At 38.6% G+C, this 26,094-nt stretch overlaps 1 protein-coding gene across 5 annotated transcripts; it reads left to right on the top strand.

The window, feature by feature from the left end:
* The first annotated feature begins 227 nt into the window (after positions 1 to 227).
* LOC121238450 (nodulin homeobox-like) lies at positions 228 to 26,094 on the top strand. 5 transcript variants are annotated; one of them, XM_041135297.1, is made up of 18 exons: positions 228 to 435; positions 4,185 to 4,236; positions 4,443 to 4,568; positions 4,660 to 4,818; positions 8,772 to 8,855; positions 8,931 to 9,059; positions 16,801 to 17,025; positions 17,420 to 17,548; positions 17,692 to 17,787; positions 18,256 to 18,417; positions 18,788 to 19,079; positions 19,209 to 19,334; positions 19,425 to 19,494; positions 23,272 to 23,335; positions 23,457 to 23,525; positions 23,875 to 24,417; positions 24,523 to 24,557; positions 25,512 to 26,094. In XM_041135297.1, exons 2-18 carry the CDS (start codon positions 4,192 to 4,194, stop codon positions 26,023 to 26,025), a joined length of 2,868 nt encoding a protein of 955 aa, XP_040991231.1. In that variant the 5' UTR covers positions 228 to 435; positions 4,185 to 4,191; the 3' UTR covers positions 26,026 to 26,094. The 5 variants fall into 5 exon arrangements, with proteins under 5 accessions (XP_040991231.1, XP_040991230.1, XP_040991229.1 ...); XM_041135296.1 differs by having other exon boundaries at positions 229 to 422; positions 23,866 to 24,417; XM_041135295.1 differs by having other exon boundaries at positions 229 to 435; positions 23,866 to 24,417.

Genomic DNA, 26,094 nt, shown 5'->3' with positions numbered 1-26,094 from the left:
AATATGATTTCAATTGTTTTTTTATTAAAAGGTTTATGAACTTTTACGTTAGAAGTGGTACGAAATCCTCTACGGTAATGTCTATTTGAAAATAAAAGATAAACTGACGTGTCATTGTCTCATTAGTGGGTGTTAACGTAACCTTTGCTGGACGTCCGGTCAGAATATGGAACTCAAAAGTAAAGACCACTTTAGAAATAAAAGCTTGACCAGCGCACGTTAGCTAACAGCTAGTCGCAAAACAGCCATAACCAAAATAAAAACAGCAATAAAAAGCTTACAAATAATTAACGTCAGTCTTTCAATCATAGCTTTTACTTCTCAATCCCTACATCGTCGTGTGCATTAACCCCTGCACTCCCGCGAAATTTCTCTTCTTCTTTGCTTCTTTACTTTGTACTCGAAGCTCGCCGACACGGACAGTACGGTTCCCAGGTCAGCTTTCTGATTTATTTATTTTAAATTTGTTCAAGTTCTTTCTATTTTTCAACAGACTTGTCCCCGAAGCTCGCTCTGCTTTTGTAGGTTGGTTATTTTTTCTTTAACGTTCAAGTTACTTTGCTTGCTCTAAATCTAGGGTTTCCTAAATTGTGTTTTTAGATTTGTCTGTTTTATTTCACTTTAGCTTTTCTTGGTTGTGTTTGTTTGAATATGGGTAAGTTAGTATGTTGTGTAGAGAATTGACGTGCAACTATAGTTTGCCTGCTAAAATTTTCATTTTTTGTACAATTTTTGACTATTTGGGTGCTAGCTCTTACTATGAACTTTTGCTTTTCGGAGCTTGTTTGGGTGATTGGAGTAGGTTGGCAAGACAATGCTGAAATATCAATCTGTGATGACAATTAATCATTACTATTGCTTGCATCAATAAAATCATTACTACTGTCTACTTATCGAAAAATTTCCCCAAGACAAGATGTGCAAATATTTCAGCAACTTCGCACCATCTTTTGGTTTGGGATGTGAAAGTTTCAGGAAAAATCTCATTTATTTAAAAAAAAAAAAGTTTTCAACTTCAATCAAAACATCTTTTACACACCAAAACAAATTTTCATTTTTCAAAGATAATTTCCATCTAATCATTTTAGTCTAAAACTTCGCACCATCTTTTGGTTTGGGATGTGACAATTTCAGGAAAAAATGTCATTTTTTTTTTTTTTTTAAATTTTACCTTCAATCCAAAACATCTTTTACACACAAAAAAAATTTTCATTTTTAAAGATAATTTCCATCTAATCATTTTATTCTATGATTTTACAAACACCGAAAGCAAAACAGCTATCACAAAATCCAAAAACAAAAAAAGCTCACAAATATTTCTTTTCCAAATATCTCACAAAATTTTCAATAATTATATCTCAAAAACTATGCGAATAGCCTTTCAATTTTGAATAAAATCCTTGATTACCTATAAAAAACTATTTTAATCCAAACATATTTTCTACTGGCTCCATCTGGAAGTACCTAAGGAATGCGTTAGCCACATCTGTACTATAGAATCAAAAGAATAGTCAAGCTCAGTTTCACCTAGTAAGTAGCAAATGTTGGACTTAGCACTCATGACCACCTTTTTAACTAACCCACTTTATGTGCTTTATTCCTTTTCTTGGAGAAAAAAAGTGGGACTAGGGGTTGACAAACTCTCCCTCTAAGAATATGGACCATAGTTGGGGCCATGGTTTACAATGCTCTAGAATCACATGGCTAGCCTTACTAGGTGGTCTAATATCATATGTAATGGCACAAGGAAAGCGATGGCCAATATGGACTATAAACCCTAAAATATTAGTCAATTTGAAGATTTTGTAGAATTACTCGTAAAGGTTACTAAGTAGGCAATAACACTCGTGACTACTTTTATAACTTATCTTTTTTTTTTTGATAAGTAAGAATCTTTATTGAATAGAATGAAACTAGGCAATGCCCAAGTACACAGGATGTATACAAAGTGAGACACCTAATTACATTCTAGTGAACTGAAAAGAACATAAAAACTTATGGGCATTCCCACCCTTCAATACAATAGCAGAAAACCACTGTAAAAGAGAGAATACAAAAAGATTCCATATTTCCACCACTGCACGCTCCTTGTTGTTAAAATACCTATCATTCCTTTCCGACCATAGACACCATATTAAGCACAAAGGTATCATTCGCCACACTGCTGCTAGTTGAGCGCTATTATGCCTCCTGTTCCAGCACGCTAGTAGTTCCACCACACTCTTAGGCATTACCCAACTCAGCCCAGCTCTATTAAGGATACCAGCTCATAACTCCCCAGTCATCTCACAATGTAAAAGCAAATGATCTATTGATTCCCCATTCCTTTTACACGTGTAGCACCACTCTGTGACCACCATACCTCGCTTCCTTAGATTATCAACCATCAAAATCTTCCCAAGTGCAGCTCTCCAAGTAACTTATCTACGCTACGTGGATTATTCATTTTCTCGACGTGAGACTAGGGTGTTACATCATCACTTTCACGAAACCTCACAAAAACCTCTCTCCTCAAGTTTTTCCCAAAGATTTTAGAAATGATCAAGAAATTCTTTAATTCAAACTAGCCCTTAATTGTTAGGGCATAATTGAGTTCATGGTCTCTAGGGTATTGGTTTTCTTGTGTTTTGTATATAACACTTCACTTGCTTTGGAAAGAAGATGCCCCTTTTTTTTTTTTGGATTGGGGGGGGGGGGGTAATTCTATTTACGTATGCGTGTTTATGTGCATTTGCACTCGCGAGCACATATTGTAGCTAAGCTAGTTACAAGCTCTAGGAAAGTTGTATCGATTTCTATAAAGCTAGTTTTTTTTTTTATTGGCACCTGGTGTTTGAGAACAGTGTCCCGACTAATCCTGTGGGTGCACAGGCCCTCGGCAAGGAGTTTCCTGCAAGTGCACTTCGGGTAATTCAAGGGGAAAATTCTCCAGTCCGATGGTCCCTAAAGATTGTTTGCACCTAAGAGGATTTGAACCTTAGATCGTGGAGGGAGCATACCACCAAGACCAAGGTCTTTACCACTTGAGCCAACCCCTAGGGATTTCTATAAAGCTAGTTACACTCTAGGGGTAATGTTGTAATTGAATTGAGATGAATAAGAAGGATGTAGCTGTTTGGGCTATTTGTGTTGTGGATGTAGATCACTGTGGTCGAACCCATTCACTTTTTGTTTTTGGTTTCAATTTTTCCTATCTCATTGTTGTGGCTTTCATTAGATTTTTCTAGCAGCATAGAACACTCATAGTGTCTAGAATTCCTAATGTGGCCTCCATTGGTTTTTCAGTGTATTTTATATCTTACTCTTTCAAGAATTTGTTGTACTTTCTATATAGCCACTAACCTCTTTCTTGTTTTTTTATCAGCTCATTTTTTCTAACATGACATGGCCCTTCTTGGCCACATAGCACATAATTGATAACTCTTTGTGTTTTGTTTTCGATATTTTTTTTTTTTTTTTTTTTGTTAAATTTTCTCACGGTAATTTTTTTTCACATTTGCGTTGGCACCACGGCATAAATCCCATATCATTGGTTGCCAAGCATGTCCATGTTAACATATTTGGATTTTTAGGAGATTAGGTGTTTGACCATCCATATACATGTTAGATATATTAGTTGGATATGATGTAATATAACAGTTTCATTAATTTGGGATGGCAAGATCAACTTTTTCCAACATATGATATTGCTTAGTATAGTTTGTCCATGTGCAAAAGTTACCAGTATGTCATCAAGAACTTAACATTCCCAATGTTGAAGAGTAAGGTTCAATGACATTATGATGTGTGCTTGTTGCACATACTAAATATTGATGTCTTTTTGCAACTAAAAGTAAAGTACATTCTGGAATGATCACTTTAAGTTCATTTGACATTTGGACGGCATGGGAAATGCTTTTCCTTCTGGTACATTTTTTTTTGATAAGTCGCTTTTCCTTTTGGTCCATATGAAACTATATATTTATTTATAAAACAAAAAACATATGAAACTATATATCATTTTGCTTCTGTGCAGACCTCATGTCTGCCTCACTATCTAGCACTTAAAGTGGCTTCAACACATTCAATTCTCAGCTTTTTCCTGTAGTTTTATACGTATTAAATGCCTTATGGTCTTGAATCGTACTTGGTACTTATTTTCTATGCTTTTTCCAACCATATTCTTTTCTTTTTATTGGCTCTAGATTCCCCATGATGAGGCATGCAAAGGAAGAACCGTCATGTAGTGCTGCACAAGTAAGAGTTATAAATTGAAGTAAACTTTGGTGCTAAATACATTGAGACATACTTACATCCACACCCACATATGCCAGTTCATTTGGTTTGGAATTGGATGTAGACGTCTCTTTTGCATCCTTTCAAAAAGTTTGTGTTCAAGTTCATTTTGTTCTTGGGACCCAATTTCTATCTCTCATGTTTCGTTTAATTTACTGTATGAACAGGCCATTGACTTAATTGCAGCAGTGAAGGAGTTACATGGGCTTAGTTCTCAGGAACTTAACAAATTATTGAGGGATTCTGAAAATTTTACAATTCACTACCGTACTGAAAAAGGATCAATGATAAAGGTCAAACAAAACCTTTAATATCATTGTCATCTTGCAACTCTGATCTTATATTTTTATCAATATATCTTATTTGATATTATCAATTTATCAGATTGATATGGACAAGCTAGCAACCTTTCTTCCTTTGCACCTTCTTGGAGTTCTCATATCATCTGATAGGGAGGAAGCTCTTTTCAGATATTTGTTATGTGGTATTCGGCTTTTGCATACCATGTGTGACTTATCACCTCGTCATGCTAAAGTTGAGCAGGTTACTTTTAGCAATTCCTGCCATAGTTTTATTTCTTCTGTTCTGTTTTGTTGGTTTTTGTTCTTGTTGTATCTGCAGCCTATAAATCCTAATGTCATCCTTCACGATGTCCCAACATGCTTGGAAAAATGCCATGGAAAAACCATCAGGGCCCGGTGCCTTGTCCTTTGTCATACCTTTAACCACATCAAGAACTTCTTCTTCCTCAAAAGTTTGCTCCAACCAATCTGCACTCATTTGATCAATGGACTCAAACACCAGCCCCTCTAACTTTGGTCTCCATGAATGTTCTTCCGTAAAAAGCTTCTCATAATAACTCACATTGTGATCTTCAATCTCCCCAATATCGGTAAGAACATTCTCCCCATCACGAAGAACTTCAATAGCATTGAATCTACGATGAGAGTTTGCCATTTTTTGAAGAACTTTTGTACAATTGCCTTCCTTCAACCAAAGAATCCGGGATTTTTGCCTTCACGATATTTCCTCCATAAGAGAGAGCTTTTCAATTTCTGCATTCACCTCTTTTTTCTTCTCCTTCTCCTCATAGGAAATACCTTCCTACAATCTCCTTATCTTCTAGAATTTGCAACTGTTCCATGAGCTGTTGTCTTTTATTTACTACATTACCAAAAGTCTCTGCATTCCAACCCTTCAAGTCTTGTTTAAGTGCTTTAAGTTTGCCCACCAGAACAAAGCTTGGAGTGCCAGAAAAATTATAAGAGACCCACCACCTCCTATCCCTTTCAACAAAGCCCTCATCCTTCAACCACATATTTTCGAATTTAAAATATTTTCTCCCACTTATGACGCCCCCACAGTCCAAAAAGATAGGATAATGATCAGAAACAATTTTCTGCAACCTTTTCTGCCTCACTTCCGGACCACTTACGATGCCCCCACAGTCCAAAAAGATAGGATAGTGATCAGAAACAATTTTCTGCAACCTTTTCTGCCTCACTTCTGGAAATAAGGCTTCCCAAGTAGCCGAAATAAAAAATCTGTCCAACCGGGACCATGCTCTTCCATTTGACTATGAGAATTCTCCTCCTGGCATGGGTAAATCAATCAACTATAGCTCGGAAATGAGATCCGAAAAATTTGACATAGCTTTAGTAATATGATAATCCCCACCTCTTTCACAAGGAAACCGAGTAACATTGAAGTCCCCACCGAAGCACCAAGGAAGATCCCACCAACAGCAAAGACCAGCCATTTCGTCCCACAAAATGCTCCTTCTAGAGTCCGAATTTGGCCCATATACTCCAGCAAATGCCCATTCAATTCTGTCATCTTAAAATGACATGCCACTAAATAATTTCCCACATAATGATATACTAATTCCACAACCCTTCTATCTCACATAATAATGATACCTCCCGAGGCTCCATTAGAGACTAACTCAACCCAACCCACCCAGCAACAACTCCATAGGCTATTAACCACTGATTGATTAACCAACTTCAATTTAGTTTCTTGAAAACAAATAACATCTGCCTTCCACTAACGAACCATATTTTTCACATAGAGGCGTTTCCTATAGTCATTTAGCCCTCGAACATTCCAAGAAATAATCTTGGGTTTCATGAAACCCTCTCCTTGCCTTTATTTCTAAAGGCACTCCCTTCCCTGGTGTTATAGTTGATAGTACACTCCAACCTTTTCAACTCCCTTTCCTTTTTGGTAGCTGATCTGGCCAGAGCAGGTTGGCCAACCTCAATGGCAGTAAGAAGAGCTTAAATTGTTCCTCAAATCCGTCACAAGAAATCCCCATACAATTCCTAATTTCTTCCACCTTCCTTAACACCCAGTCAGAAGAATTATATGGCCATTTGATATCAGGATTAATAGAACACAGAGGAACAGGATCAGAATCTTCGTCTTCATCTGAAACAAACAGCTCACCTGATTCACCAGAAATAGAGCCTTCGCCTCCACCAATCACCATCTGTAAATTAGAGAGATCAAATTGAGCACAAGGAGCCACAGAGACAGACTTCTCGACCCCCCCTCAACCCCTCACAACTGACATCTTCTTCCACACTTGCCTTTCCTGGCACTAAAGCTAAGGAAGACGCCTCATTCCTGTCAATTGAGTAGAATCTTAACCCCATAGAGCCCCCTGAAGAATCTTCAGTTCTATCCATCCTTCTCAGAAACATTTTTTTCCTCCTTGGCCGTTATGGATTTGGACCTAACTACGCCACCAAACTGGCCTTGAGAAGGATCTGAATCAATTTATGGATTCACTTGAGACAAACCAGTCATCGTATTGCTTCCAAGGGGAACGCTGTTGACCGTCGACCTCTTTTGTGAAGAAAGAACATTTGTTGGTGCTGCCACTTGAATGGTATGATTCGCAGACTACGTTATGATATGAGAAGGTCCATTTTCCAAAATAATCGCGTTGGAACTCACCACCGGGGTACGCCTGGAGTATTTGCCCATCGCTGTCGACCCATTTTGTGATGACGGACCAACCTTCAGAGCTGCCGCGGGCATGGGCTGAAGCTTCTCCACCCTTGGGTTTATTCTTCTCTGAAGCCCACCATTGTTGGGGACTTTCTGAAAAACAGGCCTCTTAAATGGGCCTCTATCTGGCCCATATCCTATATTAGAATTCCCTAGACCCATCCATCCCCCCCTTCTTCTCAGCAGAAACTTCAATAAGATCTTTAGAAACAAAGCCTAAGCCCGAACTAAGGCCCAATCCATCATCTACAATCTTCAACAGTGAGTTCAACTTCACCTTCCACCCCAAGAGCTCTGCTTGAACGTGCCATAGTGACCCTTCGACTTCTCCTAGTTTCTGCAACTTCTGGGAATGCCAATCGTTGACCCTACCTACAAGAGGCTTCCTACTACTCACTTCCTTCAAACTTTCCTTGTTATTTCTTGCATTCATCACTACCTCATTATGCTTGCTATTAACTTTTGACCAGGGATATCCTGCACTGGAACTATCAAAGTTGACAAGTAAGGAGCTTCATGGGAAGAGGAAGCCCCTCTATGAGAATTAGCCTTTCTCGCCTCTTTTCCTTTAAGAACCTTATAAACAGCACCGTTGTTAAAATCTCCTCTGTTTTCATAAACAATAACAGAGGAATTTGAACCAACAAGTTCTCTCACCTTCCTCACAAAAACTTCCCATCCACTTCCAGTCTTCCATTTCTACCTTCAGGAATTGCAATGATACCCTTTCCTTTGCCCGTGCCGAGCTTAGCCAATTTAACAAACCTACCATACGAGTTTTGAAAAAGTTGGATCAGAAAAACTCTGTTTCCCTCCCTTCTGATCTGGTAAGGAGCCTCATTGCCCGAGAACTTCAAGCATTCCTCAACCGCCTTGCCAACCAAACCACCACATCTCAACTGAGGTATATAGCCTTCGTGAACTTTCTGCATTTCTCCACAAAGCAAAACAGATTCCCCCCCCCCCCCCCCCCCCCCCCCCCCCCCCCCCCCTTCTTATCACAAACAGCTTAGCTTCGATCCAAACACTACACTCCATCAATCCCTAACGCTGAAAAATTGAGAAAGAAAAGAGATTAGGGATTATTCCTGGCTAGAGGCGCCAGAAATAGAAGATGAAAAGTCATAAGAGAGAGGGAGAGAGAGAGGGGGGAAGTCACAATCGCAAGATCATGTGTATCGATAAATATGAAGCACTTCAAGTGTAGAATGATATATGTCATTTGTGTTCCTATCTAAATCTCCATTTTTGCTACTCTAAGGTGTATGGGATTTTCTACAATTACAGTCAATGTGTAAATAGTTTTCACACGATAAAGGGACATAAATGCGGATGCTTTAGATTTTTCTGGTCAGTTGCATAGTTTGCCTGCATATCTCTCTTTCCACCTGTTTGGATATTTGTTTAGAAAATTTTGAAGATTTTGGGAGTAGAATAAGAGAATAAAATGTGATGATCCTCACCTGATTGAAATATTACAGATTTTGCTAGACGATGTAAAAGTGTTGGAGCAGCTTCTTGACCTGGTGTTTTATTTGCTGATCGTTCTTGGTGGCTATAGACAGGTTGTACTTAATTCTCACCTTTGAGATCTATCTTCCATACTATTTATCTTTACTAATGCTTCCTTCGTGACACAGGATAACCATAATTTTGGTCCCATTCCCCTGGTGCATTCAGCACTTGTGTCAAGCAGTCTATATCTATTAACGGGATGCATATCTTCACAGTGGCATGACCTTGTTCCTGTATTGCTTGCGCACCCTAAGGTACAATCTTGACCACTTGATTTGTTAGAGCTTCTATTCATGGAAAGAGGGTTCGGTCAGAAAACATAACTTTTCTCTCTCCAAAGCTACCTGTTTGCATGCTAATGGTTCTTCACTTGTTTGAATTTGTTCTTCTATTACTTAACCCTTATTTTCAGCTCAATTAATCTTAATAATGATTACTAAAAAATTTCTGTTTTGTTTGACCATAGTTTTGGACCTTACTCTATTTGTGGACTCAAATCATGTATTTTTTTTCAAAAAAGCAAGTCCATTAAGTTTTAATGAAAGTGAGATATAATAATTTTTTATAGGTAAAATAAATTTTATTAATAACAGTTAAATATTATCATTACCCTGCCCTACCATCCTATGCAAATGTCAATTGCTGATGTGGTGGACATTTTCTTTTGTACACGTCTTTTTGAGATTGGCGTCGTTCGTGAGGTTTCATGTTGGTCTCCCGAATTCAAAATATATTGAGATACATCAAGAAGTTAATATTGAAAAATGGTAAATAGAAAAAAAAAAAAAAAAATTACGGTCACAAATGTGCCCGTGACATGTTTTCAATCGATCTGATTTGTGAAACTAGCCTGTACTGTAATCTGCCATGTCAGATTTTTTTTTAATTGATAAACAAAAATTTTATTGATCATGAATTACAAATTAGACAAAAGCCCGAGTATACGGGACATATACAAGAGCGTTGCCTATGCGTTCTAGTTTAGCGATACAAGGAATTCATGAAAAGACATGCCATTAAAATCAATTGCAATCGACCGATGGAGTAAAGAATTGAAAAATAAACTTCTAAGCTCATTCATTGACCGCCCTCGATCTTCAAAGCTTCTTGCATTCCTCTATCTCCAAATACACCACCATAGACATATTGGGACCATCTTCCACATTGTTGCAATGTGAGGGTTGCCTTGGATGCCTCGCCAAGAAGCTAGGAGATCGATTACCCTTTTTGGCATCACCCATCACCCAAACTAATCCCATCCAAGCAAAGAAGTCATTCCACAAGGTCATAGCAATCTCACAATGAAGTATTAGATGATCTATGGACTCTCCACTCTTTATGCACATACAACACCAATCCATGACTATGATGTGACGTTTCCATAGATTGTCTATTGCGAGGATCTTCCCTAGTGAAGCCGTCCATACAAAAAAATTTGCCTTCAGGGGTGCTTTTGTCTTCCAAATACTCTTCCATGGGAATGAATTTGTATTATGCATGATCATGGCTTGATAGTAGGAACGGACTGTGAACTTCCCTTTCTTCGAGGATGAAGTTTTTTAGGTGATTCGTGGGATGGCTAAGGATAAAGCACCGTGTCCGGATGGGTTCTCTATGGACTTCTATCATGATTGTTGGGATGTGGTTGTTGAGGATATTATGAAGGTCTTTTACAAATTTCATTCTTTGGAAAATTCGAAAAGAGCCTTCATGCGACTTTTATTGTCCTTATTCCTAAGAAAGTGGGGGCAGTGGAGGTGAAGGAGTTTCGACCCATCAGCCTTGTTAGGGGATGTTTGGAAATCATTTTCATCTCATTTTATTTCATCTCATATCATCCCATCTTATATTCTTTCCAAGCACCATTCAAACACAAACACTTTCAAACTAATCATTATAACTTTTTCAAACTAATCATTATAACTTTCCTAAGCTTTCAAACAAAAAGCAATTCATCATTTTCAAATCTCAAAACAAAAATAATATTAAAAATTTATATTCTAACAATATGTTAACTTTATAAATTTTTTTGCAACTTTTCCTCTCTCCTTTCCCAAAACTCCATAAACAATTAACTCAAACTATCTTATTACTACTCACAAATCATCTTACTACTATTCACAAAATTTTGATCTCATCTCATTACCTAAGCATCCCCTTAATGGGGTTGTATAAGATACTTGCCAAGGTTCTTGCTAACCGAATGATTGCCATTATGAGTAGCACTATTTCAAAACCTCAGAATGCTTTTGTGAAGGAAGACAAATCTTGGATTCAGTTCTAATTGTCAATGAATGTTTGGATAGTAGAATCAAGGTAGGAACACCTGACATCCTTTGCAAATTAGACATGGAGAAGGCATATGTCATGTTAACTCGTTTTGTGTTACTTGGGAGATGTGGTTTTGGAGAAAGATGGATTTCATGGATTAGACATTGTATCTTTACTATTTGTTTTTCAGTTTTGGTGAATGGTGCATCGGAGGGGTTTTTTCACAGCTCTAGGGGATTAAGACAAGAGGAACCTCTTTCCCCTTTCCTGTTAGTCATCGTGATGGATGTAGTTAGTCGCATGTTGTGTGCTGCTGTTGATGGAGGCTTTCTTTCTGGTTTTACTGTGGGAGGTGTTAATATTTCTCATCTTCTTTTTGCTGATGATACTTTACTTTTTTGTGAGCCAGACCGTGGTCATCTTCAATATTTGAGAGCTCTTTTGCTTTGTTTTGAAGCTGTTTTAGGTTTGAAGGTGAGTTTTTCAAAGTCTGAAATGGTTCCTGTGGGTACAGTGTCTAATGTTCAAGGGTTGGCAGACATCCTGGGCTATAAGGTATCGTGCTACCCATGAAATATCCTGGTCTTGCATTGGGGCTGCTTTCAAGGTGAACTCTATATAGGAAGGTGTGTTAGAAAAGATTGATAGAAGCTTGTTAGGATGGAATAGAATTTATTTATCAAAGGGCAGTAGATTAACTCTTATCAAAAGCACTTTATTCAACCTCCCTACATGTTTTTTGTCTTTATATCCATTACCTGCAGGGGTGGCAACATATTGAGAAAACTTTTCGGAGTTTCCTTTGGGGAGGTATTGGGGAGGAAGCCAAATTTCATCTTGTTGGGTGGGATAAAATATGTTCTCCTGTAACTTGTGGTGATTTGGGGGTGCGCAACTTGAGGACCTTCAATAAAGCTCTTTTGGGGAAATGTTTGTGGAGATATCATTAGGAAAAGAAAGGCTTGTGGAGAATTCTTATAGATTCAAAATATGGGAGCTTGAGGGGGGTTTGGTGTTCTAATAAAGTTAAAGGCCATATGGAAATATATTTGTTCCGGATGGGAGGGTTTCTCCAACTTTTTCAGGTTGGTGGTTGGAAATGGTCATGGTGTTTACTTTTGGCATGATGGTGTGGTGCAAGGGCTCTTAAGTATGTGTTTCCGTCTCTTTATCAGATTTCTAGTGATAAAGAAGCTATGGTGGCTGATTTGTTGGTGTGTTCTAATGTTTCCATTGGAATGTCATATTTTTAGAGTGGCTCATGATTGGGAACTTGGAATGTTTGCTGATTTTTTCGATTCCTTGTATGCTATGTCGTTCGGTAGTGTGATGTAGGATAGGATGATTTAGATTCTTGGTGGAAGTAATAGGTTCTCCATGCGATCCTATACAAGGTTCTCTCGGGATTCTCTAATGATCATTGTTTCCCTTGGAAGGCTATTTGGAAGTGTAAGGTCCCTCCAAAGATTGTTTTCTTTGTATGGGCCGCTTCTCTTGGGAGATTGCTCACTACTGATATTTTAAGGAAACGTGGCCTCATCATCATGGATTGGTGTTTCTTGTGTAAGAAAAATGGGAAATCTAGGGATCATCTTTTGTTACATTGTGAGGTGGCTCGGTTCTTGTGGAATGATATCTTTAACGTGTGGCTTGGGTTATGCCTGGAAGAGTTCAGGATATTCTTAGGTGCTGGAAATGAGTTAGGGGAAATGCTCACATTGTTGCTGTGTGGAAAATGATTCCTCTCTGCATTATGTGGTGTTTGTGGATGGAGAGAAATAAGAGGTGTTTTGAAGATCAGGAACGTTCCTTGGATGAGCTGAAGAGTTTCTTTTATAATACTTTATTTTCTTGGGCTTCAGTCATTAGTTGTAATGATGACAGTTTTCATGATCTGTTTATTTCCCTCACTAGTGCTTAATAGTATTTAGGCATTTTCTGTGTATACTTCCTGTGTACTTTGGCTATGCCTATTTCTATCAATAAAATTTCATTTTTACTTTAAAAAAAATTCCCTTTCTTAGAAGGGCACCAAAAGATCCTATCTTTAACTCCCCTCATTATACGGATAGAGTACGCTAGGTCATATAACTCCTAGAAAGCGTCAACTTCCCAATCTTGTGCATCTCTGTAGAATGTAACGTTCCATTGGGGAGTGCCATGAGATAGGATTAAGAGGTCTGCAATTAAAGCTTCTCATTCTTGCTATGCCATAGAATTCTGGATAAGCTTTAGTAAGTGTCCTATCGCCACACCATACATGAAGCCAAAATTTATTTTGGACCCATCGCCCACCTCAAAACGAATATTTCTTGAATATATGTCCCATCCTCTTTTGATGTGTTTCCATAGTCCCACCCCATATGGCCCACTTACCTCATTCGAACACCATCTCCCCAGGTCACATATTCGATTCTATGACGGCTCTCCTAATGCTCCCTGTTCGTTGTGGTATCTCCATAGCCATTTGCCAAGGCAATGCTTGTTAAAAGATTTCAATTTCTGAATACCCAATCCTCTTTCTGGAATAGGGGAGCACACTGTGGCCCATTTACCAAGTGAAATTTAAACTCTTCATTCATCCCCCCCCCCCCCCCCCAAAAAAAAAAAAAAAAAAGAGGAAAAACAAAAAGAAATCCCGTTGAAGTTGAAAGTTTCTCCATGCGATGAGCCACCTTGGTGGGAAGCGGAGAGAGTGATAGAAATGTTTTTTTGTAAGTATGGTGGATCCGTGGGAAAGGAGTGATAGAATTAAGTTGGCAAGTTGGAAATGGTACTTTCGATTAAAGTGACCCTACTACCTCTGGATAAATACAACTTTTTCCAGCTAGCCAATTTCTGCCCCATTTCTTCTAGTACATCATCCCAAATCGATTTCAATTTGAATGGAGCACCCAAAGGAAGACCCAAGTATTTCATCGGCAGCTGGGATATCTTGCATTCCAGAATGTTTAGCCATGCTCTCCACATTCGGAAAATTCTCCACCAAGACTACTTCTGATTTAGCCAAGTTCACGTTCAACCCCAACGCAACATCAAAGCATAAAGGAAGTGCCCTCAAAGGTCGAATTTGATCATAACTGGCGCCACAAAAGATTAGGGTATCATTAGCAAATAATACGTGAGATATGTGAAGTGAACCAGTATTTTTGCCTCCCCTAGCAAGAATTTGGATAAGTACCTACCCTCCATGTCACCTGAAATCATCTTGCTAAATGCTTCCATTACAAAAACAAAAAGTAGTGGGGATAGAGGGTCACCTTGTCTCAAGCCTTGTGAGCTTTTAAAAAAGTCCTTTGGTGTGTCATTAACCAAGACAGAAAAACAAACAATAGAGATACACTATTTGATCCAAGAACACATTTTGAACCAAAGCCACATCTCTCTAGCATGTAGAGCAAAAATCTCCAATTAACATGGACATAGGCCTTCTTCATATCAAGCTTACACAAGAGCCCCAATACTCTCGACTTGCATCTACTATCCAAGCATTTGTTAGCAATAAGCACCGAATCAAGCATTTACCTACCTCGGACAAAGGCGTTTTGAGGCTTTGAAATTAACTTCTCAGCCACCATGCTCAATTGATTTGCCAAAACTTTTGAACGGATCTTTTAAATCCCGCTCACCAAGCTAATAGGGCAATAGTCTTTTACCTTTACAACGCTGGTTTGGAATGAGAGCAATAAAAGTTGCATTGAGACTCTTTTCAAACAAACAATTTTCATGAAACTCATGAAAGACACCCATTATATCTTCTTTGATCACTTCCCAACATGTTTGGAAGAAAGTCATAGAAAATCCATCCGGGCTTGGAGCTTTGTCACCTGCCATGCTTCTTAATGCTTTTCTGATTTTTGTTTCTTCAAAAGGCCTCTCAAGCTGTTCTGCTTCTTACAATTCAAGAGCGTCAAAGTGAAGCCTGTCTAGTTGCGGTCGCCAAGAGAACTGTTCTGAAAGCAAGCTCTTGTAGTAGTTGACAATGTGATCTGTGATCTCGATTTGGTTGGAAGAAACCGTTCCATCGATCATCAACATCTCTATGGCGTTGTTCCTCCTATGCAAATTAATCACCTGATGGAAAAACTTGGTACATATATCCCCTTCCTTCAACCAAAGTGCCCTCAACTTTTGTCTCCAAGATATTTCTTCCAATAGAGAAACCCTTTCAAGGTTTGCGGCCACTTGAAATTTGGTGAGCCCTCTCCGTTTTAGATAATACCCTCTCTTCCTCTACTCCCTGAAATCCTTTTGAGTTCCTCAAAGAGAGTAGACTTTTGAGCTTCCACATTGCCAAACGCTTGCTCATTCCAAGCCTTCAAATATTTCTTCAGAGACTTCAATTTACATGACATGATGTAACTTGGAGTGCCATGAAATTGATAAGAAGACCACCATTGTCGAACTCGATCAAGGAAACCATCTGATTTTAACCACATGTTTTCAAACTTGAAGTACCTTGGGCCACCATGAATACCTTCACAATCAAGAAGGATGGGAAAGTGATCTGAATACCACCTGGGAAGTCTCTTTTTGATAAGTTCCGGATAGTGTGCTTCCCATTTAAGTGATACTAGGAATCTATCGATCCTTGACCAAGTGGGGTGTTTTCGGTTGCTTGACCAAGTGTAGGGGCCACCTGCAAGAGGAAGGTCTAGTAAATCTTGTTCATATATGAAGTTAGAGAAATCTACCATTGGTGACTTGATACTAGAACCACCTGATTGTTCACCCGGGAATCGAGTAGCGTTAAAGTTGCCACCAATAAACCAAGGTAAGTTCCATATACTGCTTAGGCCAGCCAATTCATCCCATAGTATGCTTCTTGCATGATCTAAGTTAGGACCTTAAACACCTGCGAAGGCCCACTGATATCCATCCACAACATTCTTGAACAAACAAGCCACCATATAATCCCCCGTCCAATCTTCTACCTTTTCCACCACTCTTTTACTCCACATCACTAAGATGTCACCCGATGCTCCATTGGATGGTAAATAATGCCACCCTACTTGATTACAACACCACAAACTCCTAATAGTGCTTAGGGGGATAGATTCCAATTTTGTTTCTTGTAAGCAAACGATGTCTACTCTCCAACTATGTAATTGATTTCTAATTTTGAGACACTTTTCCTTCTCATTCAGCCCCCCATGAAACGATTTTCAGCTTCATAAAACGACGTCCGTTGTCCTTCCCTTCAATCTTCCACGGTTAGAACTCCTCTCTCCTACTCCATCGTTGACTGTCCACTTAAGCCTTTTTAATTCTCAAGCTCTCTTCTTTGCTGAGTTGATCTCACTTGGAGAACTAGAGAAAGTCTGTCCAGCCTCTATAGCTGCGAGGGGAGCTATAAATTGGTCCTCAAAACTGTCACACAATATCCCCACACAATGCTAAATCTCCTTGGCTTTGTGTAAAACCCAGTCAGATACCTGAATGTTGCTTCTTGGGTGATGTCAGAATTGTTACTAAGTCTACCCAAAAAAAAAAAAAATCATTTGTCATGTATGTAATGACAGTCTGTACAGTGATTATAAGGCATGTTAAGGATAACCTCGATGCGATTTTAAAATTTGTAGTTCTAAATTGGAATAATCAATAATTCGGGAAAATTTGGTATTTAATGCTTAGTTAATAGACCAGTCACATTTTTTTGCCTTTGATTTATAAAGTCTTTCAGGCGGCCATAACTATGTACTGATCATGCAGCTTCTGTGGCAGGTTGACATCTTTATGGATGCAGCTTTTGGAGCAGTTCGCACAGCCATTGGGTTACTTGGGATCAAGCTGGCAGCCCACCATGCTGATATTTATGCAAATCCAAGTCTGACTGCTGAACGAATAGTTAATATAAACTATTTATGCCAGCAATGTGAGGTTTCATTACAGTTTCTTCAGTTGTTGTGCCAGCAAAATATGTTTCGAGAGCGCCTACTCAAGAATAAGGTTTCTTCCCTCTCTGTTTTATTTTTCTTCCCTCTCTGTGTTTGAAGCAAAGTCATATGTTAGGAAGCGCCTTGTTATGCATTCTTATGCTATCAAACTGTAAAAAGTGTACTGGATATATATTACTGAAGATATTGCATTTGCATGGGGCTCAAAAGTGAAGGCACAGAGTTAGTGGACGAGGAGATTTAAATTATCAAAATCTTCACTTGGCAGACAACAGTGTGATTGCAGCTGTAAAGGAACAATGTTGAAGAACATCTCAGTATTTCAATCTTTTCGTGGAAGATTATATTGATAGATCTCTGTGAAGCTTTAGGTCCCATTTTATTTATGTTTGCCAGTAAATCCCGAAAGTATTTCATGTTTTTAACTTGTATTGTTACTATTTCAGGAACTATGTGGAAAGGGTGGAGTTCTTTTTCTGGCTCGAGCTATCTTGAAGTTAAATGTGCCACCTTTTACCGGGTCCTCTAGAGTTGTGGCTGCTCTCTCTAGGATGAAAGCTAAAGTCCTATCAATTGTGAGTGTCATGGATGAAAGCTTACGGTTCACATCTGCTTAGAGGCTTAAGATGCTTTTGAATCTACTACAGTTTTCTATTGCACGGTACACCCGTGAATGAACCTCTTTGATCGATCCATTCACAACTGTCTTTTTTCTCAGCTGTTGAGTCTGTGTGAAGCAGAAAGCTTTTCCTACCTGGATGAAGTTGCCAGCTCACCAGAAAGCCTGAATTTGGCAAAGTCTGTTGCACTAGAGGTTAGTTTGCTGTAATTTTCAAAGTATTTATTCCTCTCTTAGACCATAGCAAATGTTGGTACAACTTGTTGGTTTCTTCTGCCAAGATAGACCAATGGGGGTCAGCTTTTTGACAGTTTTTGCCTGGGTCTAGTGCTCCAAAAAATGTCACTTTTTTTAAATGCTTGTCTACTAGCTCAAGTTTCACAATTCTTTGGGCACTGAACTCCATAAGCAGAGGCTAGGTTTGTTGAGTGCCCAGCAAAAAGGATGACTGCTTCAGTGGAGATCAAATTCCATGTGGAATATCCCTTGGATGCTCTCATGAAAAGGTGGTCTGCAAAATGCATTATGTTATTGGTACTACTAAACTTTGTAGATATTCATGGTTGAACCATTGTTGATCTGGATACTCTGTTCTATATACATTCTATATACAACTCCTGCTTACTGTCAATCTGCTTGCCATTGATAATTGTCATGATGTAGGTTCTTGAGTTATTGAAGAATGCTCTTGGTAGAGACTCCACACATCATAGTTCTTGTCCCGACAGAAGTTTCCCAATGGGCTTTTTGCAACTCAATGCGATGCGACTTGCTGATATTTTCTCCGATGATTCTAATTTTCGATCTTACATTACTATACACTTTGTAAGCCGTGTTGAACCTTAAAGCCTGGTTATGAACTTCTTTTTTTCTTCCGCTCTCATCTAATTACCAACAAAAGAAATCCTTGCTTTATTTCCTTTATCTTACTTTTCTTAATTACTGTGTTGACTTTTATAACACTACTACACTTTGATATGTTCAAAGAATACAGAAACTATAGTTTGATGATTCACTAAAAAGTGAGAAATTTACACAAAATTGAGTTACTGTCTTTTCCTTACACAGTTGAGAAAGTCATTGTGTGGTATACATGTAAATTTGATGGATATAGTGCGCATTCATCTATATTTTTCCATCAGAGCATTTGTCTTGATGAGGTTTTTGACTATCTTTTCTGTGTGTGTTACTCCAGACTAAAGTTCTGACTGCAATATTTTCACTTCCTCATGGAGATTTTTTATCCAGTTGGTGTTCATCTAATCTCCCATCGAGGGAAGAAGATGCTAGTGTTGAATATGATTCATTTGCAGCGGCTGGATGGCTTTTAGATAAACTTTCATCATTGGGCCTACCAAATAGAACAAATTTGGGATTTACCCTAGTTCCAAATAACATGCCCCAGGCTTCCTATGAACATCAGAGAACATCCTTATTTGTCAAAATAATTGCAAATCTCCATTGTTTTGTTCCCACAATCTGTGAAGGTTGATTCTTTATCGTAAATTTTATTACAACTTTTACTTATCAAAAAAAAAAAAAATTTTATTACTACTTTTTTAAAGTACATTCCTGTACTTCTTGAACTTATTAGTCAAGCTTTTTTGTTACTGCAGAGCAGGAGAGGAACCTCTTCCTTCTCAAGTTTTTGGAGTGCTTGCAAATGGACCTATCTAAATCATCCCCTGAATTTTCCAGTAGTCCTGATGCTCTGAAAGCTGTGATTGTTTGCAGGAACCTTCGTAATTCTCACTCATTCAATTGTTTTTTTCTTCCTAGCGATCATAATTGCTGATATTGTCACATTTCTCATGAGTATCTTGTATGTACAGGTTCATTGTTAAGCCATGCAGAATCTTTAGTTCCTATCTTTTTGAATGAGGATGATGTCCAGCTTTTAAGGTGTTGTACAAGTCGTTCTTTTTCCATTTTTTTTTTTCAATTTTTTGCTAGATTTTTGAAGAATAGCATGACAACTTTGGATAGCTACTACATTGATGTCATTTATAATTAATTAGCAGCCCTTTACACAAATTAATGAACATAGACCTATCATTTCTATAGCCTGGCCGGACCTAGCAACCAAATACCTTCCACTTTCCTTCAGAAAGATGTGATGGACAAGCTTCTAGATCTTTTTTTTTCCTGTGGGTTCCACACTCTAGTATGCTAAGATGTTTTAGGGTGGTTCTAGTCAAGCCTTATGCTTTGGCTCTATATACACCTGGCAGAAAACTGCTTGAGAAACACCCAGCTCCTGATCTTTACAAATAGTGCCTCCTCGCCAATAGAGGAAAAAGGAGGGATGTCATTCGTTTAATCCTATAGGGATATTTGTGTTGTGTTTGTGTATCGAAAAGAAAAAATCATGTACCTATATTTCTCACCAAACTCAAAGTTTTGATGACACTTTGTAGCCATGTTGAATATTGCCACCCATAAGGATTCTGCCGACATGCCATCAACTGCACTACCTTCTAGGCCCTAACCCACTCAATCCTAAACATGCTGAATATTGCCGCCCATAAGTCCCTAGTGAACTCACAGTGTAGCAGAATGTGATCATTGCTCTCCCTATTTCAGCTTTCACATAAAACACCCATCCATGATTACGATATGCCACTTCCTCAAATTGTTTATATCTTTTCTAAGGCCAACCAAACACACTTTTAAGGAAATGAAGAGCCAACTGGAGGGAGGAGCTCATTGAAAAAGGATTTAACCTCAGACATTTGTCTTTTTGATGGAATCCAATATATTTGATCATCATTACCTCTTCTCCACTGAAAGGAATATGACTTGTTCAAGAACAAAGAAACATCTCCATCTCCAAACTGGTTTCTATAATAAAAGTTACATTGCATTGCTGCATATTGTCAGAAATTTGCAAGTCTTCTGTAACCGAAGTATTGCTGCATTGGAATAAGTGAAACAACTCTCTGGGAAGCAAGTCTTAAAAGGTTATCGAACCAAAAGTTGATTTTAGACTCGTACCAATCTCATGTCTAATAAGACGGGAGAACTCTCCCCACCCTCTTCCAATATTTTTCCACATGGCGTGTGTTAGTGGAAACACACAAGAAGGATGGTTCAGTAGCTGAGCTCATGGATTTACTTAGTGGCTTATATTAATGGAATGTTCAATGTTGATTTCATCAGAGTAGCATAGGATTGGGAGTTGGATGTCATCACTGAGTTCTTTGCTTTATTATATTTCACAAGAGTGATAGTGGGAGCTATAGACAAAATCAGTTGGAGCCCCTCCAAGAAAGGTAGATTCATTGTTAGATCATTCTACCAGATCCTGACTAGCCAAGGCCAAGGGATGAATGCCTTTCCGTGGAGGAATATATGGAAGACTAAAACTCTTCCGAAAGTAGCTTTTTTGTCTGGACAGCTTCCTTAGGAAAGATCCTTACCATAGACAGCTTAAGGAAACGCGGGATCATTGTGTTGGATTGGCGTTGCATGTGCAAGAAGAATGGTGAAATGGTGGATCATTTGCTTCTACACTGCGAGTTGGTCAGGACCACATGGGATTACTTTTTTGCAGGAGTGGGAATATCATGGGTCATGCCTAGAAGATTGGTGGATTTCTAGCAAGTTGGAGAGTTGAAAGCTAGAGATCGCAAGAGCACAATGAATGAGTTGAAAGCTTTATTTTTTAGAACTTTGTTCCTTTGAGTTGGGGCAATTGATTTTAATGGGCTAAATGTTCATGAATTTCTTATTTTATTGGACCAACTGGCTAGATCGACCTTGAACCCTTGATTGATACCTCTCCACATGAAATCCCACAATGTTGGGCTACTTCTATATAGATAAGGAATAGAAAAAGTTAATAGGTCAACTGAGTTAGAGAGAGTACTCCTGCTCAATGCAACCCACACACCTTTAGATAAGCAAAGCTGCTTCTACTTTGCTAGCCAATATTCGATCTTTTTTATTACTTTTTTCCAAATGGATTTTGCCTTAAATGGTGCCTCCAATGGGAGACCTAGATACTTCATGGGAAGGGCTATATAACCAAGGGTATGTGTGAAACCACCAATGTTATCCACTACTCAATTTGGTACTAATTAGGACTTGTCCAAATTGATCTTCAATCCTGAGGCAGCTTCAAAGCATAGGAATAAACTACACAAATGGTGGATACAATCCTGGATAGCCTCTTAAATGATCAGAGTATCATTAACGAACATGAGATGATACAAGACAAGCTCTTCCTTATTTCTATTCTCCACCGAGAAGCTTATTAAGAAGCCCTTTGTTCATTGTAGTTGACAACATTCTGCTCAGTGCCTCCATTGCCAGTACAAAGAGCAGTGGTGATAAAGGATTCCCATGTCACAATCCCAGAGAACTGTTGAAGAAACTCAAAGAGGAGCCGTTTATCAAAAATGAAAAACAATCAAGGAAAACAATGTGTTATCCATTGGCACCATCTCTCCCGAAACTGCATATCCTGAGTAAAATAGCAGGAAATCTCAATTCAAATGATCACGACCTTCTCCAAGTATAGCTTGTCAAGCACACCTGAAATGCCTAATCTGATTAAGCTATCAAGGCATTTGCTAGCTATGAGAATTCAATATAATATACGTTGCTTCTTAATGAAAGCGTTACGAGAGCTGGAAAGTATCTTTTCCAACACCATCTATAATCGATCAGCAAGGACTTCGTAGATAAATTTATACACTACCAACCAAGCTGATAGAAAGAAGCCCTTAATCTCCATTGCCTCAACTATCTGGGAATAAGGGCGATAAAGGCAGCGTAAGACTGTTCTCGAGCTTGCCTCAAGCATAGAACTTATGGAATGCATTCATCAAATCTTTGAGAACCTCCCAACAGGTCTAAAAAAGGTTAGCAATGAACCATTAGGGCCTGGGGCCTTATTACCACTAAGACCCTTCACCACCTCAAAAGCCCCATTCTCTATGAGGACTCATTCCAGCCACCCTACATCCTAGTCAGCAATAGGGTCAAGCTAAGACCATCCAACAGGGGCCTCCAGGAAAATTTTTCTTCATGTCTATGCATTCATAAATAGACCTATTTTTCTTCGGACATATAGGTCTATCCAAGGATATATAGAGATAAGAGTACTGCAATCACTTTGGTTACACTTTCGCTTTGGATTTCAAGTATTTGTGGATTTCACCAAGTGAATTAAAAGGTGGGTGCTTAAAGCCACACGGATGAAGGATCAAATCTCTTTTGGAAACAATAGAAATGTGGCTTTCAATATCGGGAATAACCTGATGGAATTGAACCTAACTGGAATGCAAATCACTACCTGATCTGCCTAAGAAGTGTGCATCTCGAGTGAGAGATGGAAAGGAAAATATAGCCCCTTTCAGTTCTCTCTTCTATGTAGTTTGTCCCCCCTTCCTCTCCCCAGAGTTGCTGGGAACTTTATCACTTCCTAGTTAAAACCACGAAGATATGGTGGAAAAGCTTGTCTGTTATGTTTCTACAAGTTGGCTTTGTTGTCACTTGTGTGGCTTCCTCATGCAAATGTGGATCTGCCCCTCACACAATCATATCTTTATATCTCTGTATTTGTTATGCTCTCTATACCGTTTTTAGTGAACCTGTATATGTGAATACGGCACAAACATCATCTCTTCCTGGATTAGCGTCATAGTTTTATTTTTTATACAAATTTTGTTGCAGGGTGTTCTCTAACCAATTGCAATCATTGATTACTTCTGGAGAGTTGGAAGAAAATCAAGTCCAAGTAATTTTTTGTGCTTTTACTAATTAATGTCGTATTTATGTTGTTCTTTACTCGATCAATTTCCTTTATTCCCTTATGAATAATTTATGTGTTTTAACCATACTGCTGATGCAAATTCAAGGATAACAAATTTGAGGATTCAACATCTTGGGATAAGTTTTCCAAACTCAATGCCAGTGAAAATCATCAGGTGAATGCTGTGGTCAGTGATCACATTTTGACTGATGTGGAATTTGAACTGGATATTTGGCAAACAATTTTATTTGATATTCAAATCACCTGGGGAGACTTATGATAGAATACTTTCTTGATGGCTATAAAATTGAACTTAGGACAGTCATTGTGGACTAAACATAGGTACAGAGTTAAGTAAATACGTATATTTTCGTGTTAGTCACTAATGGTATGTGTCTGAAATCTTGGAACAACATGAATCTGCCAATGTGTAAGTTGGCTTCTTTAGTTTTCCGGTCATGGTGTAGCTTTTTCTCAGCATAATGACCTCAGAAGTAACATTTGATTCCTGGTAGGAGGCCCAGAGTACTGGGGGATGCTCATCACCTTTACTGAGAAGAGAACCTTCAAAATCTAAGTACAAAAGAGGTAACTTGAAGGAGGAAATATCGGAGAACTCTGATTTTCAAGAAGTGGAGCAGTATTATGTCAAAACTGATCGTGGGGATCAAGGTGATGATATAATGAGGCAAGATAGGAAGGAGGATAAAGGTATATCTGGTAAGGTTGCATCTCGAAGTTTGAGGGTGATTGATAGAGATGTTCAGAATGTTGAAACTAGTGGTTCCGACACAAGCTCTTCAAGAGGAAAGAATGCTGCTGATCAAATGGAAAGTGGTGAGTTATCAAAATTCCACAAGCACATCAAAGAGAGGGCATTTGGAGGAAATGCAGAGGATGAAAAGGTTCCAATGGTTCAATCTGAAGAAAAGCAGCGGAAAAAACGGAAGCGGACTATAATGAATGATAAACAGATAACACTGATAGAAAGGGCCCTCTTGGATGAACCTGATATGCAGCGAAATGCAGCTTCAATACAAACATGGGCTGAAAAATTAAGTCTTCATGTATGTCAAATGCACCTTATAATTTGGTAACTGTTCGAGTAAATTCTGTTTGTAAATAAAAGCGTGCTTTCTTTCTTAAAAATTTTCCTCCATCGTCTTTTCCAGGGTTCTGAAGTTACGGCTTCGCAGCTAAAAAATTGGTGAGAATGCCTAAACTGTTCATGTTAGCTTTGGCACCAGTGGTTTATTAGCTCTTTCCTTTTTGATGTTTAACTTAAAGATCCATATGATAATTAAGATAACAGGTTGGAGCTTCTTTGATTCTTGCAAGATTTTGTCAGTTGCTACGGCTTGCTGTGAAAATGTCATTTTAGAGGTTAATGTATAGCTGGGAATCTAAGACGATGCACTGTCACCCTTAATAACTTCATCACAATGCTGGCAAGTACTTTGTGACAGAAAAGTAAAGATATCCTAAGAGGTGCAAACATTCTGGAGGGGATATGTATCAGTGAGATTTATATCTTTTTAATGTGTCTGGTACCTTTGGACCATTTCCCTTGTATCTCCCTTTTCTTCACTTCTACGGACAGTTTAGGTGAAATTCTACTTTGAAGACAGACTTGATCCCTTTGGTTGTCCACAAAATGTCACTAATTGTTGGTCCTTGGGGGGTCCCAGAATCATAATAGGTGTTGCATCAGTAGATGTTGGAATAGATGTTTGCTAATAATGAAATATTTGTGGCACCACTGGGTGTTCTTTGGGAAATTTACATTGGCAAACTGACTTACCAAAAAAAAAAATACATGGTCAAACTGGGTTCAAAGTCACCCAACTTTTCCTCCAAACCAACCACAATTCTAATGATGACTTTTACCCTCTACTCTTTTGGACATTCTTGAAAATCTTGCCAAATCTTTTTTGTCAAGCTTCTATTCTAATAATTTATATAATCTATTGGGTGATGATTGAACTCTGAAACTTACTTGGATGTCTCGTTTATTGATAAATGCATTTCCTGAAATAAGCACATTATTTGCACTGCAGTATATTTTTTAATATTACATCTAGCCTAGTATTTTTCACATCTTTTCAGGTTTTGTTTGTAACTGAAATTTGTACGTGTATATATGTTTTATGTTTATCAACAGGCTGAATAATCGGAAAGCCAGGCTGGCCCGCACGGCTAAAGATGTACGTACAACTTCGGATCTTGACAATGCCCTTCCAGACAAGCAAGGTGGGGCAGGACCAGTACCAAGTGAAGATGCTAACGCCAGAGCGAAGGAGAGAAGAGATCCTCGAAGCATGTTGAGAAGTGTTAATGGTGAGAACTCTGGGAGTGCCATGGCTGAGTTTGTTGACATTGGCCCTGCAGAATTTGTTCAATGCAGACCAGGTCAATTTGTTGTGCTTGTAGATGTGAAAGGAGAGGAGATTGGTAAGGGAAAGGTGTATCAGGTGCACGGTAACTGGTATGGAAAGAACCTGGAGGAATTGGAGAGATGTGTTGTGGATGTTAATGAGCTCAAGGCCGAGAGAGGGGCGAAACTTCCATACCCGACCGAAGCCACCGGCACTTCATTTGATGAGGCTGAATCAAAACTTGGGGTAATGAGAGTATTGTGGGATGCTAACAGAATTTTCATGTTGCGGCCTCAATGAATGTAACTGATTACTAAATGGCTGTATTTTTTGTTGCCTGAAAGTTGATAATTTCACATGTTATAATCA

The sequence above is a fragment of the Juglans microcarpa x Juglans regia genome, chromosome 7D, assembly GCF_004785595.1.
Source record: "Juglans microcarpa x Juglans regia isolate MS1-56 chromosome 7D, Jm3101_v1.0, whole genome shotgun sequence".
NCBI lineage: Eukaryota > Viridiplantae > Streptophyta > Magnoliopsida > Fagales > Juglandaceae > Juglans > Juglans microcarpa x Juglans regia.
The sequence above is the reverse complement of the archived record's forward strand: the minus strand, read 5'-3'. Positions and strand labels throughout refer to the sequence as shown.

Bases quoted from the DNA above. Each gene is read 5' to 3' on its own strand.
- LOC121238450 (XM_041135296.1), top strand. From the start codon at position 4,192: ATGATGAGGCATGCAAAGGAAGAACCGTCATGTAGTGCTGCACAA. The intron at 17,549-17,691 runs GTGAGTGTCATG...CTTTTTTCTCAG, and splicing joins AAGCTAAAGTCCTATCAATT to CTGTTGAGTCTGTGTGAAGC. The intron at 19,080-19,208 runs GTTGATTCTTTA...TTGTTACTGCAG, and splicing joins TGTTCCCACAATCTGTGAAG to AGCAGGAGAGGAACCTCTTC.